This window comes from Carassius gibelio, chromosome B9 (assembly GCF_023724105.1).
Source record: "Carassius gibelio isolate Cgi1373 ecotype wild population from Czech Republic chromosome B9, carGib1.2-hapl.c, whole genome shotgun sequence".
In the NCBI taxonomy this organism is placed as follows: Eukaryota; Metazoa; Chordata; class Actinopteri; order Cypriniformes; family Cyprinidae; genus Carassius; species Carassius gibelio.
Window position 1 is genome coordinate 16,825,052 of NC_068404.1, and position 13,684 is coordinate 16,838,735.

At 40.0% G+C, this 13,684-nt stretch overlaps 1 protein-coding gene across 2 annotated transcripts; it reads right to left on the minus strand.

The window, feature by feature from the left end:
* Positions 1-1,080: 1,080 nt before the first annotated feature.
* etv5a (ETS variant transcription factor 5a) lies at positions 1,081-12,227 on the minus strand. 2 transcript variants are annotated; one of them, XM_052566067.1, is made up of 13 exons: positions 12,063-12,227; positions 10,222-10,357; positions 10,024-10,117; positions 9,782-9,829; positions 9,369-9,419; positions 7,482-7,605; positions 7,114-7,398; positions 6,011-6,297; positions 4,641-4,700; positions 4,472-4,540; positions 4,081-4,250; positions 2,997-3,098; positions 1,081-2,888 (listed from the first exon to the last, which is right to left on the minus strand). In XM_052566067.1, the coding sequence occupies exons 2-13, from the start codon at positions 10,267-10,269 to the stop codon at positions 2,658-2,660; spliced, it is 1,569 nt and encodes a 522-aa protein (XP_052422027.1). In that variant the 5' UTR covers positions 10,270-10,357; positions 12,063-12,227; the 3' UTR covers positions 1,081-2,657. The 2 variants fall into 2 exon arrangements, with proteins under 2 accessions (XP_052422027.1, XP_052422026.1); XM_052566066.1 differs by having other exon boundaries at positions 2,991-3,098.
* Positions 12,228-13,684: the final 1,457 nt, after the last annotated feature.

Sequence of the window (13,684 nt, forward strand, 5' to 3'; positions counted from 1 at the left end):
TGTTAAAAAAAAGGCATGTGCAGAAGAGGTTACAATTTGCCAAAGAACACATCAACTGGCCTAAAGAGAAATGGAGGAACATTTTGTGGACTGATGAGAGTAAAATTGTTCTTTTTGGGTCCAAGGGCCACAGGCAGTTTGTGAGACGACCCCCAAACTCTGAATTCAAGCCACAGTACACAGTGAAGACAGTGAAGCATGGAGGTGCAAGCATCATGATATGGGCATGTTTCTCCTACTATGGTGTTGGGCCTATTTATCGCATACCAGGGATCATGGATCAGTTTGCATATGTTAAAATACTTGAAGAGGTCATGTTGCCCTATGCTGAAGAGGACATGCCCTTGAAATGGTTGTTTCAACAAGACAATGACCCAAAACACACTAGTAAACGGGCAAAGTCTTGGTTCCAAACCAACAAAATTAATGTTATGGAGTGGCCAGCCCAATCTCCAGACCTTAATCCAATTGAGAACTTGTGGGGTGATATCAAAAATGCTGTTTCTGAAGCAAAACCAAGAAATGTGAATGAATTGTGGAATGTTGTTAAAGAATCATGGAGTGGAATAACAGCTGAAAGGTGCCACAAGTTGGTTGACTCCATGCCACACAGATGTCAAGCAGTTTTAAAAAACTGTGGTCATACAACTAAATATTAGTTTAGTGATTCACAGGATTGCTAAATCCCAGAAAAAAAAAATGTTTGTACAAAATAGTTTTGAGTTTGTACAGTCAAAGGTAGACACTGCTATTTTTTTGAACACACCCCTTTCAACTAATTGCCCAATTGCACAGCCTTAAGAGCGTGCATATCATGAATGCTGGGTCTTGTTTGTTTTCTGACAATCTACTGAACCTACTGGTAACTTGTTTGCCACGTAGCAATAAAAAATATACTAAAAACCTTGATTATTCTGGTTAGTCACATTGTACTGCTATTATTTTGAACAATACTGTATATATATATATATATATATATATATATATATATATATATATATATATATATATATCAAACATGTGGCTATTCTGTCAATTGAAATACTTACATATGGAAGAAGAAAAAGCAGAACACAAGAGTGCAAGTGAAGCAGAATGGACAGTTTATTGTACCCAGTACAGATTATAAACTCAGCAGTGTAAGGTACACATTGTGAGGGGACAAGGTTAAGCCTGTACAAGTGCAGACAACCCTTCTGTGGTGGATATTGAGACAAGCCCCTCGTTCCATGAGAAAACCGTTATTTTAGAAGCTGCACCTCTCATTTAAAGGCCCTGCTCTCGAACCCACCAGGAAAGGGTGTCCGGTAACCACTGGTGTGCAGTCGCTGCAACACAGGGATCCACTTAAAACATACATAGAGTATCTGTTACAGGCCGAACTATACAGCTTATACAATAAAATCAAATAAATGCAGACTTTGCAAAAATATATAAGTTCATCTTTTCAACAAAAAAAAAAAAAAAAAAAAAAAAAGGGAAAAGAGAGAGAATACAAATGCAGAGAACTCCACAACTCCAACTTTCTTCTTTGTCCAGCATAAAGCGATATGTTAGCGGACAGCTGATCAATGAATATGTCATGCAAAAGGAAGCAGTGGTCTTTCAACAACGAGTAGCTGACCGGGAAAATGCATTTTTCTTGTACCTTATTGCATGCAAGGCCCTGATACTCCTGCTTTCCTGGTGCATTAAAATATAGAATGATGCCAAAAATAATAATAATGCAAGTTTAGATGTTGTTTGACCTTCACTTACACTAAAGCATGGAGAAAGTCTGACTAGTGCATCCCTTTTGAATGTTGTCAAGTGAGAATATTATATGTAATCTGTAATTCAAAATTTGGCTTTTTGGGAAGTGAAAAAAAAAGGAGACACAAGTGTACAGAAATACATTTAAAATGAGTTAACAGTCCTGTGAAGTTGACTAAATATACTAAGAGTGCTTCTGGTTAAACTTCATATCAACAACCCCTGGGCTAACCAGCATGAAAACAAAAAGTTAATATAAAACCAACACATGACAAAGGACTCCGAACAAAACCAAATAATACAAAAAGAACATGTTCTGTATTCCTCAGCATAATTAAAGCTGTCCACGTTTAGTTCAACAAAAAGTGTTGTATAAAAGCCAGCTTTCTAAAGAGTCTTAACAAGTCTGAAGAAACAAATGGGGTCATTTTTTCTCCTTGTAAAATAAAGCCCTTTTGACTTCTTGTCTACATGGTTTGGAGGTAAAACAAAATTAATTCGGACCAAAAATGCAACTATTAAATAGTGCTGCGTTTGAGGTTTATTTTTCTGTGAGGACGTCTCTTAATTCGTTACCAATTTTTCTTTTTTTAAAAAGCAGATTGTCAGAAACAGAATTGCTACAATTCTCGCAGTGAGATCTGTCAGTCTTTCGGCACCGGTCGGCTCCAGCTCAACCTCTTCTTCTCTGTAGCAGAGACCGTTTGCCACGAGGAAGGATTAAGCATGGGAAGCCAGCTTTCCTCACCTCCTTGACACCTTTCTCTCGCCTGAGAAAAGGTGGCTCACAGATTTCTCCTCGTTCTTGTTAATGATTGGGAGGGTTAATCTGGAAGTGGGCAACAGTTCAAAAGGAGTCGAGGCAATAGGGACAGATGTGTTTCAGTCAGATCAACCGTTCAGGCTCAGTACACATAACCATCAGGGAAAGGCATCCCAGCAACACACTGCTCTCCACCGTCCACCAAGTATGAAGCCCCATCGTCATAGTGCGCCAGCGGAAGTGTGTCGTCGTCCACTCCGGGCAGGCTGTCAGGGTCTGCTTTAAGGTTGGGCCTCTGGTTGTCTGGGAAGGCCATTGAGAAGAGGGCCTCGGGATCACACACAAATTTGTACACGTACCTCTCACCAGCGACCTGAAAAGAGAAAAGAGGCGTTATTAGATTATCCCCCCCCAAAAATTACAGCAACTATTGTGATTATGAGCGGAGCATAGAGTGTAAGAAAGGTGAACCTGCCTTTACCTTCTGCATGATTCCCTTCTCATAATAGTAGCGCAGTGAGCGGCTGAGTTTGTCGTAGTTCATCGCCGGTCTGTTCTTCTGGATGCCCCAGCGCCGGGCCACCTGAAAACAAAGATGACCATTGTCATTTCATTAGCCGGTTCAATTTAGTTGGCAACAAAACCTGGAACACTGCAAAAACTCTCAAATCTAATGGTGTTCAAGAGAAGTACACAGTCACTTTTAGAGACATTGGTTGTAGCCACCATGAAAGCCACTGTGGTCTTTTTAAAAAAATTTTTTTTTATTACATTTACTTGCAATGTAGAGCACAAAAACGGTCTGATAAAATGTTAAGAATTGGCAGGTGCCTTTTGTCAGAGTGACAGTGTTTAGACAATAACATTGTATTAATAAAAAGTATTCAGACGTGACTTGCTTATCAAAAAAGTCATGTGACTACCTCAGCATCTAGGAACTTCTGTAAATGTGTTTTCATTAATGTGTAAATGTCTTCTTAGATAGGTAATTCACCACCATGTAAGAAGGGATTTTATTAAAAATTGGTTGTCTATGCAGTTGACCTGCAAAAATGTTTTTGAAATCAGTACTACATGACAAGAGAACAGAAAAAAAAAAAAAGGCTGAGGAGTTTTCTTTGGAATGGAAAGGTAGGGAAAGTAGGACATTTTTTATACATATACAACCAACCATTACCTTTAATGAATAAAATCCACCCCTCAAGCATTTTTAAAAAAAAACTTATTTTCCCTTTTTTTTTTATAGTTATAGGACAGTGTAGACAGAAAGTGAAGTGGGAGAGAGGGACGGGGGCAGGATCGGGAAAGTTCCTCAAGCCAGGATTCAAACACAGGACGCCCGTATCACAACGCCGCTTCATATTGGCAAACTGCCCACAAGGCTATCGGCAACAACTTAATGTGCATTTTAGAGTTTTATTCACATTTTAATGTTCCTATTAACATATTTTCGGTTATCCCAAAATTAACACTAAAATATATGAAGCCCAACTACTGAAAGCAAGAACATACCGGGCTACTGTAAATGGTGTGTGCACCTGAGAGAACTGAATGTTGTCGCATACCTCCTCTGGCTCAATAAGTTTGAACTCCATTCCACGTCCTGTCCAGGCGATGAAATGACCGTTGGCAGGGTCATCCAGGAGCGTGACCAGAAACTGCCAAAGCTGGAGGGAGCCCCGTCGTTGGTAAGGCGGGCCATCACGATAAACTGAGGGCTCTTGCTTTACCTTCCCTGTCAGGAACAAGAATTACGACGAGAGTTAACGTTTGCCTAGAGTAGCGTGAACAAGCAGGCGAGAAATTCCAACACAGATGTGGCTAATGTGGACACAGCCTGCATTCAGCACCACAGTACTAGTTCTCTCTCGGAGCACTTGACACCTACTGAAATTTGACCAGTTGACCATTAACTTGACTTTGATTTGAAACTATACGTGACTTGTGAACTCTTACCTTCAAGTCTCTCGGGAACCACACAGGTGTCGTCGAAATACAGCTGCTGATCTCTGTCAAATGAGAAGTCTACAGGAAAAGGAAAGAAACAAAGACACTGTGTGTTAGATTAAGACAGTATACGATGATTTTAGCATGTAGTATATGCTTTAATGGTTATTCCACTTACTCTCATGATTTTGGTAGAAGCTTGCTGCTCTCCCAAATGAAGACTGACACTTAGGCACTTCTGCAAAACAACATACAATTAGATTATTATTAAAAAAGAGATAAATAACCATGAGTCAGCAGTTCATTTAAAATAAATAAAATAAATACTATGATTAAAGATAAAGTGAAATGAACCTTTAGAAAAATGTTTACGGTTTTCAAGGTTAAATAAAAGTATACAAAACATGTTTTGTTACTTGAAACAAATGTTAACGGAAAAAACGGAACGGAATTTTTTTTTTTTAAATTCAAATTCCAATGAAACATTTTTCATTTACAAAATAAATACTGAAAACAGGAAGAGAAAACTATAAGAGTACTCAGCGATTATAAAATAGCACTGTCTGTTCCTTAATTCTAATGAAGAGATAGACATTTGACACATAAAAGGAGGTTTTCTGGGAGCTCTAAAAAGGCAAGATGATGAGGTCGTCATTCTGGCCTATTTGAAACACTGATGGAACATCTGGGCCATGAATGTCCAGCCTCACACATCTGGTAGTGCTTGCTAAGCTCATATCAACACACCAAAGAAACATGCGGCATTAGCAGTGAGCACTGAGTCACCAAATAGGATTAGCCAGCGTGTAGAGATACTGGACCATGACAATCAAGTTTTATCTGTCCTTGTGTGTCCTGGTGATTCAGCAGGCCACTCCACCCCTTTCTCGTCTTACTTTGAGTATGCGATCCTCATTGATTGCATCAGATGCATCATCTGTCAAGCTGCGGTACAGATGAAAAGACTCAGCCGCCCCCGTGCAAATATAATATGTGACGTACACATTTATAAGAAGGATGGTAAGAGGATTTGGAATTACATCACTAACCTGCAAACATAAACCTAGAGGGATAGTATAAAACTTGGAAGAGTGCATAAGGCTGAATGTATGGATCACAAACAGGAAGCATAGGGTTACACTATGCTTAGATATGACAAGAACAAAAAAAAAAAACTGATGCGGATTATGACCCAACTACCCAGAGATATGAGCTCTTAATGCAACCTTTTGAAACTTCTTTCAATGTCTAGGACTTCATATTTTAGCATGTTAAATTGACAGCCCTGTTTATTAATAACGCTTCATTTAAGGAATGTCTAGGTATGAGTAGCACAGCGTTCTCAGAATGTCTCCTCTTTGCACACAAAGGTTCAAGGTTTGCATGTGTGCATGCTTTTGTTCGTATACACCTCACTAAACAACGTTAAAAGTCACAGGCCCGTGCAAGCACACAAAACACATTCCATGCCTTCACCCAGACAGCTCTCATGAAGCCCAGGCAGATCGTGAACACTAACATATTTCTAAGAAATGGGACAGTCCTCACCAGAATCAAAGCAGAAATCTCGAGGCTCTTGCTTGATGGCCATCGGGTGGAAGGCAGCCTGGGACGGGCCCATGTTGGGAACGCCTTGCTCAGAGTAGCGGGGGTCTAGGAGCTCCTGTTTGAAGCTCTGAGGTGGCACAGGAACCAGGGGCTCAGACATTTGGCGATGGTAAGGTGGCCTTCCATCTCTTGGTGAAGTGCTGGGGACCTGTGGCATGAAGTTGGGTCTTCCTTGGGAGTCAGAAGGTGGGAATGGAAGGCAAGGCTCTGAAAGCTGTCGCTGAAACCTGCAAGACAATATCAACATTTAAAAATCAGAAAGCACTTCAGATACAGTGCACTTTCAGTTAAATCCAAGCAGCTGCTTAGGATTCAAGGAAGTCATAATCAAACAGCATGTTAACATACAGATGTTTTGGTCATGTGACACAGGATAAATAAAGGAGCAGCTTAGCACTAGCACTTTAGAGTCTTCTGCTAGAGGCTGCAAATGATGTGCCACACATTCTCCAGCAAGCTCGCAGGAATTCAGCTACAGGTGGCAGGGCAGGATGCCAGCCGATCTATTCTCACGGGGGTCATGTTATTAGAGCCCCCCAGCACAGCAGTAATGTACACCACAGTTTTTGACCTTATAAAATGAGCATTGCATTAGGTTCAACTGCCATAATATATTATAATCACTACCAAATGTTGTTTTTTTTAAGTGCATTCTTGCGGAATGAATTAATCAAAAATGACAGTTAAGACATTTATAATGTTATAAAAGTTTTCCATTTAAAAAATGCTGTTCTTTTGAATTTTTCAAATTAAAGAATTAAAAAATAAAAAAAAAAAAAAAAAAAAAAAACACAACACATAATGGTTTCCACATAACATTAAGAACTGATAATAATAAGAAATGAGCACCAAATCAGCATGTTAGAATGTTTCTGAAGGATCATGTGACACTGAAGACTGGAGTAATGACTGCTGAAAATGCAGCTTTTCTTTTACAGTAAAATTTATTAAAACCGAAAACAGCAATTATAAATGTTTTTTTTTTTTTTATATATACATGCACCACTCAAATTGAAATGCCCTGAAACCATTCAGAGACTCACCTAGGTTCATTACTGAAGTGAGTGTCACGGTTTAGGGGTGGACAGGGTACTGCAAAAGGTGGGCTCTGGCTGTGGTGAGGGAGGGCCTGCTGGCTGGGGGTGGTCTTTGTCATTGAAGGCTGCCCATGAAGGAGACGCTGTCCTAATGTTGAGTTGGATACGGGAGGAGGAGTGTGTTCATGCAGGGGACGTGGCCCCAGATTGTTGGTGGGGACACATGGGGAGACGGGCGTTGAGGGAGGAGTCAATGGCTTGAACCCAGCTGTGGGCTTCCTTTCGTAGGCACTGTATTGAGGAAAACAAAGACAATTAGTAATCACGTTAACAAAAGATATCAATGACATTGAGATGGATATCTAAGAAAGTACCTGTAGCTGTAAAGGCACTTCTCTCCATACGGCATGGGACTTCTATCCTGGCTACAGGGGGACAGCTCTTTGGAGGGACTCAGTTCACGTTTGATCTTCACCGGTGGTGGGCCATGAAACATCACTGAGAGAGAAAAGAGCAGAAGGAGATGTTTCTAATAAAGCAGAGCGTCCAATCGAACACATCAACAGAAGTGCAGTGAAATGCATCAGAAGGAGATTCTTCTCCACCAATAAACCACCATATTTCACGGGTAATGGCAATCGACTGCGAGACATAAAAGCTCTTCGTTCTGCCCATCAGTATCATGGTGCAGAACAACACATGCAATCAAAGCGCTCCCCTCAGATTTCCATCATAGCAGAGTCAATACTCATGAATCAGTGTGGTCGTAATTCAATGATTGTGAATGATTTTCCTCCCCGCACTGTAACCATTAGCCCCTGGATCTCTGCATCAAGCTCTCATTTCCGGCGCCACATAATGGCCAACGCAACTGGATCCACACGAGTCGAGCCAGATAAATCACCCAGACTGTACTTAAAAGACTAAAGGTAGGCACGTGGAAGCTCAAAGCATTTGTTAAAGTGTTAGTTCACTGAAAATGACCACATCTGATGTGCTCTATGTGATTAGCGATAATTCTATTTGAACAAAATCCTGTTAAAAATAAAAGTCTGCTCATTTATATGGATTACATCTCTAAATTAACTTTTTGCTGCCACATTTTTTGTGTACATTTCCAATTAAAGGACAGAAATCTCTCAGTTTTCATGAAAAATGTCATGTGTGAGAAGATTTCCTGCTCTGTGGCCATTGAGGTTGTTGCTAAAGAAGAGGCCAGTGCCCATTGATATGGTACTGAGAAAGTGTAGGAGGGCATGGGGTGCCATGTGATGTCCAGACACTGAAAAGATTGTAAGAAAAGTTTTGCGCTGGAAGGCCACATGAAGAAACCTTTGGCTCAAATTCAAAAATGTATTTGTCTGATTTTATATACAGCATGTCAGAAACCTTCATAACATTCTTATGCTTTTCAGTAACGCCACAGTAACTTGCAAAACTGCACCAAGACGCATGCCCTTGTAAACTCCAGTCTTCTAGCCTCAACATCAGACGAAAACAAAAACAAACTTCAGAGACAAAAGGGGTGTGTGGGGCGGGGGGGAATAACATAAAATGCTCTGCCGAGCGTTCCTCAAGTATTTCCTTTGGCTTTGATCCCAGTGGCGTTTGGACTGAGAACCCTCAATGAAAAGAGCCTCAGTAGCCATGGATTTGGTGGGTTTAGGTAGGCCGTGAGGTGAAGCCTTTTCCTCTCCCCTTCCCGCTGGAATCTAGTCCATTCCCGAGGCTGAACCGAGTGCATGAAAGTGTGAAATCTGATTATGAGCTTGGATCATGTGATGCTGATACCAATCGGCTGATTTCCCTGAAAAAATAGGTAGGTTGTGGGGGCTCTCGCTGAGAGGATTCAGGCATGAATGAAAAGCGGAAAGACCATTTAAGCCCTAATAAATCAAAGCACTATTGGGTTGTGTGTTTGGGATTTTTTAAACCACTGACCATGTTAAAGAGCAAATCAATTACTTTAAAAGTTTGTGCATGCTAAAATATCTAATATGCACTATAATAAAAGCTTCATTTAGGAGTATAACTGCTGGCATCTTCAACAACTCAAATCAACAAGATTGCCTGGCAACTCGACACCATCCTTAATCGAAGATCTCCTTTGTTTCCCATGAAACTTTGGCTTCAAATTTTAGCAAGAGATGAATAATAAACCGCTCCAAGAGTTCAGCCTCTGCTGTTTTCCCTAGCCCTATCTGGACTGCATCCAAAGTACACTGCCAAGGAGAATAAATAATACATCTCAAGGTACTCACAGCTCTCTGACTGGAAATCTGGGACAAACTGTTCATCATCGGGCACCTGAGCTGTGGAGAGAGATTGGGGAGCATGAAAGAGTTGCAAACAATGCTCCCTGCTGATAAACAATCCGCGGATCAATGTCAATTTGTCAGACAACGTTTATTTTAGTACTTTTTGTTCATCGAAAAATGAACAGCCATCTCAGTGCCAAGTTTTTGGACACTGCTGCAAAGCTAGTGCAATGGACCAAATTAAATGGCCAGAGCGTCATGAAAAATAAACAGCAGCTGGGACAAAGTGCATCACTTAGAAATCATAAATTCCACATGCATATATTATAAGAAATATTCATGAGTCTAAAATATAAATGTCAGGGCTCTGCATGACAGAGCAAAAATGACATGCATGAAAAGAAAATGTTACACACCTTCTGCGATCCAGATCTCTTGTAGCTGGCTGAGGTCCTGGAAAAGTTCTACAGAGGACGGGCAAAGACAAGACAGTCTAAGAGCATGAAAACCCACCATGCACCAAGTATTTGATATATGAAAGGCAGCCTTCAACAATCACAGCATCCATCAAACTACTGCTCTCTCGCTGTTAATGCATCTCAATAATCAGATCCATCTTCTAAACATGCATTAGTCATGTTCATTAGGTTGAAATTACCCTCTGTGTCCTGAGCGAGTTCAGTCTCCACTAACTTTCTTTTTCTGTCGTGAACTGCTCGGCTGTACGGTTCCTCCACTTGTAATGACTTTTGCTGTGGAAAAAAAAAACACTTATGGTCAGTGTTACCTAATTTAATGCTGAAAAACAAAACAGCATTAGCTTTTTGCATCTACAGAAAAGCAGAAACTGACTTACATTAGGTGGGACCATAAATGGTACTTGCTGGTCATAAAATCCGTCCATGTCACCTGGGTCTTCAAGAAGGCTCCCAGAAAAGGGTCTTCGCTTAAAAGCGATTGTTCTATTGATCTCTCTGGGTCTTCTGTTTTCTCTAATGAAAAATAAATAAATAAACAAACAAACAGATGAATCATGCAGTAGATCTACTGGACAGTCAAGTGTGTCCCATATCAAAACACCAAGCCCTGCATACAGGCAGACAGAACCCTCAGATCCATCCGATCCTGTGTATTCATCCTCCCCCTTCTCTTTTACTCATCACAACATCCCTCCCGACAGCATATGTATAAAGACACACAGATAGAGAGAGAGAGAGAGAGAGAGAGAGAGAGAGAGAGAGAGAGAGAGAGAGAGAGAGACCACAGTATAGATGAACATAAACCTTACATAAGCAAAGCCAACCATCTGTGCTAACATATTAAGATAAACTGAGGAAAATGGAAAGCTTACACTACATTGATATTCCACTTATATAACCAGTCCATGAATAAACATTGAAAAATTAACCCAACCCAATGAATTGCTGGCCAAGCATCTATTCCGAGGAACACTGGATACTAACTTACTGGATCAACTGCACACTTGGAAGGGGTGACTGTGAGGACCATGCCAACTTTTCTTGTGATGCTTCTCAACAAAACAACAGCTCTTTACTTGATACTATAAATTATTTTTATATGTTTATAGTGCAATTATTCTATATGATCATTTTTTGAAGGGATTTTATTTATGCATTTTTATTATTCTGACCCCTCTTGTGACCCGAACTGGATGCTGTTCCAATAAAACAATTCCTTACTTAACTGTTAAATGAAATAAAAATTATAAAATATTATTTTTACTCTTTATGAGCTGTTTGTGTGTGCGCGCGCACCATATAAAAGTGTAACAATTTTATTTGTATGAGTTATTTAACTGACATGTACACATACCATAAAATTGCATTGTAATAGATGAAAATCTATGGAAGTCTAGCTAACATGTAAAATAAATAACGTTACTAACGGATTTAAAAACGCAAACATCTATCCGAGAGATGCCTGAGAGCTAATAAACGAAGGGAAAACTTCATCGGCTGAGCGTTCAAGTACAGTCATGGAGCGAACAAGCTCGCACTTTCTTCAGTCTTACAATACTTAAAACCACAGATTTATTACTGCAAAAATACAGGGGAAAAATAATTCAATTTTATACAAAAACAAAATAATATCACCAGTAACTATAAGTAAGAAATCATACATCGGCAACTAACTATTTGAAATCTCTATCATATTTTTATTTTTCATTTAGAATAAAGAGACTTTTCCAAATACATCACCAATTTTGTGTATTATTATGCGGAAACAAAGCCGAATTAACCTAACCTTAAATGAAGTGCATAAATATAAGATTGGGCAGGGGTGAGGACCTCCTCCCACTCTGAGCCCCCTGACGGCCTCTTGTTTTTCTCAATGAAGTGAAACTCGATCCGTGAGGGGGGACAAGAGAGACCTCCATTCACTGTTCAGGCTGCACCGACTTCACCTATAAATGTCACTAATGCTGAGCGCACAAGCTTCTGTAAAGAGTGCAACCACGGAAAATATGACAGGAAAAACTTCATCCATTAAAATGGTTGCCAAACAGTATAAGCCCTCTCTTGGAGAAAATGGCGTTCGCTTTCCCCCCGAGGCGAGATTGCTGTATTTGCAGTTGAAAGCCCACGATAAACTTACGCGTTGCGCAAAACAACCGCTTTCAAACTGATATTTCAGTGAACGCCGTTTAAATATTTGAGGAATGAGGGTTAAACTCACCGTGTAGATGACGCGCCTTTCGCAGTGGACTGAAAAAACACGTTTCAGATTTTAATCCCAAAAGGATGCAGTGCACTCGTGCTGATCAATAGATGCGCTCTCTCCGACACTCAAAACTTGAATGAGGTTTTGTAAATGGACTGCTCGGTTTTCCCTTGGGCTCGAGAGGAATTTGAATCTGGAAGCCCATTGGCTCCGAGCGCACGTCATTCACATCTCTAAACCAATCATTTGCGAGCATGACTCGGAATATGTATGAGGCAGTCAACGACCAATCGAAGCCCCGTTTGGCTTATTTTTATGAATGGCTGAGTTTCATTCACATTCAAGATTTTCCTCCGCACGTTTCCAGAGGCTCTTAAAGGGCCAGAGAGCCAGAAGTAGAGTCGGCAGCAAAACACATCAGAAGTTGGAGGACAGTTCACTAAAAATCTATTTAATTCGCACATATTTAGACTTGGCTAAAACAAAGCTGAGTTGCGCACAACGAACAAGGCAAACAAAGATACCAATTAATGGTTATTTCATGTCTCAACAAACTTTCAAAACAGCTCAAACTGTGAGAATAATAAATACCGAATATTCAACCAAGAAGGGAAGACTAGTTCTCATTGGATTCACGAATTTCCTACAGGATTTTAGAATAGTAGCCAATTTTGTTCTACAAAATAAACTCTAATAAATTAAGTAAAAATCTAAGCAAGTCAATAATTAAATAATAATAATAATAATATAACATACTGATGATAAGTTTATTATCATTGCTGTTCAAATTCATTATTATTACAGTTTTTATTATTATTTTAATTTAAATTGCTGAATAAAACATACACGTTAAACATTCCCTAACATAAACTTTACTCAAAGTAAAATATACTTAACATAACTAATAATTGATACACTATTATTATTTTTATCTGCTACACAATGAACTGCACAATCTTGTGATGTGCAAGGGATTTACAATGTATTCTTGTGGTCAAGACCAGATGTCCTACAATCTATATTTAACAAAGCTGTTTCTGTGAAAAAGAGAGGGAGAGAAATTCTGGATAATCTTCAAAATCCTTCTGGCTTTCGAGCAGAGCCCCCTTTCAGAGGAGCACAATGATAGCATGAACAAGATGTGCAGCATGCCGTTACTGGTGTCATTGTTTCTCCTGCTTGATGCTGCTAAAGCTGGGCTTCTCAGCTCGGCCGAGCTGTCAGGGTTTCCTTTTTATAGCACCTTTCACTAATGTGGTGGGAGGTGGGAAGCGGGTGGCCAAGAGCACATTCTATTTCCATTATTCTGCTTCCTAAATCCAGAGTGGTGTTGACACAGGCATTAGCAGCACCCGTCTCTTTGATATCTTTCATTTTTTGGGACAAATATTGAAATGATCCGCTATCACTCACTCTGATAATGAGAAGGGCTTATTTGTGCCCATTATTGGGTCAGTGTGCCCGCCCTTCTTTGGAAATGTGGACTAATCCGTGGAAGGAGATGTACCACACATGACAATAGAGTTTTATGAGGGGTGAAGGACAGAGCAGCAAATCAGATTCCTATGTGACACACAGAAAAATATAAACTTTTGAACCTTGCTATGGTAAGTAGCCTATGTACTGTGAATGAATAC

What these genes read in the sequence shown, in the direction of transcription:
- etv5a (XM_052566066.1), bottom strand. Translation starts at nt 10,269, where the DNA reads ATGGACGGATTTTATGACCAGCAAGTACCATTTATGGTCCCACCTAAT. An exon ending in AGATTTCCAGTCAGAGAGCT is followed by an intron (nt 7,606 to 9,368) that starts GTGAGTACCTTG and finishes TTTCTCTCTCAG; the next exon opens with TGATGTTTCATGGCCCACCA. An exon ending in AAGTGCCTTTACAGCTACAG is followed by an intron (nt 7,399 to 7,481) that starts GTACTTTCTTAG and finishes TCCTCAATACAG; the next exon opens with TGCCTACGAAAGGAAGCCCA.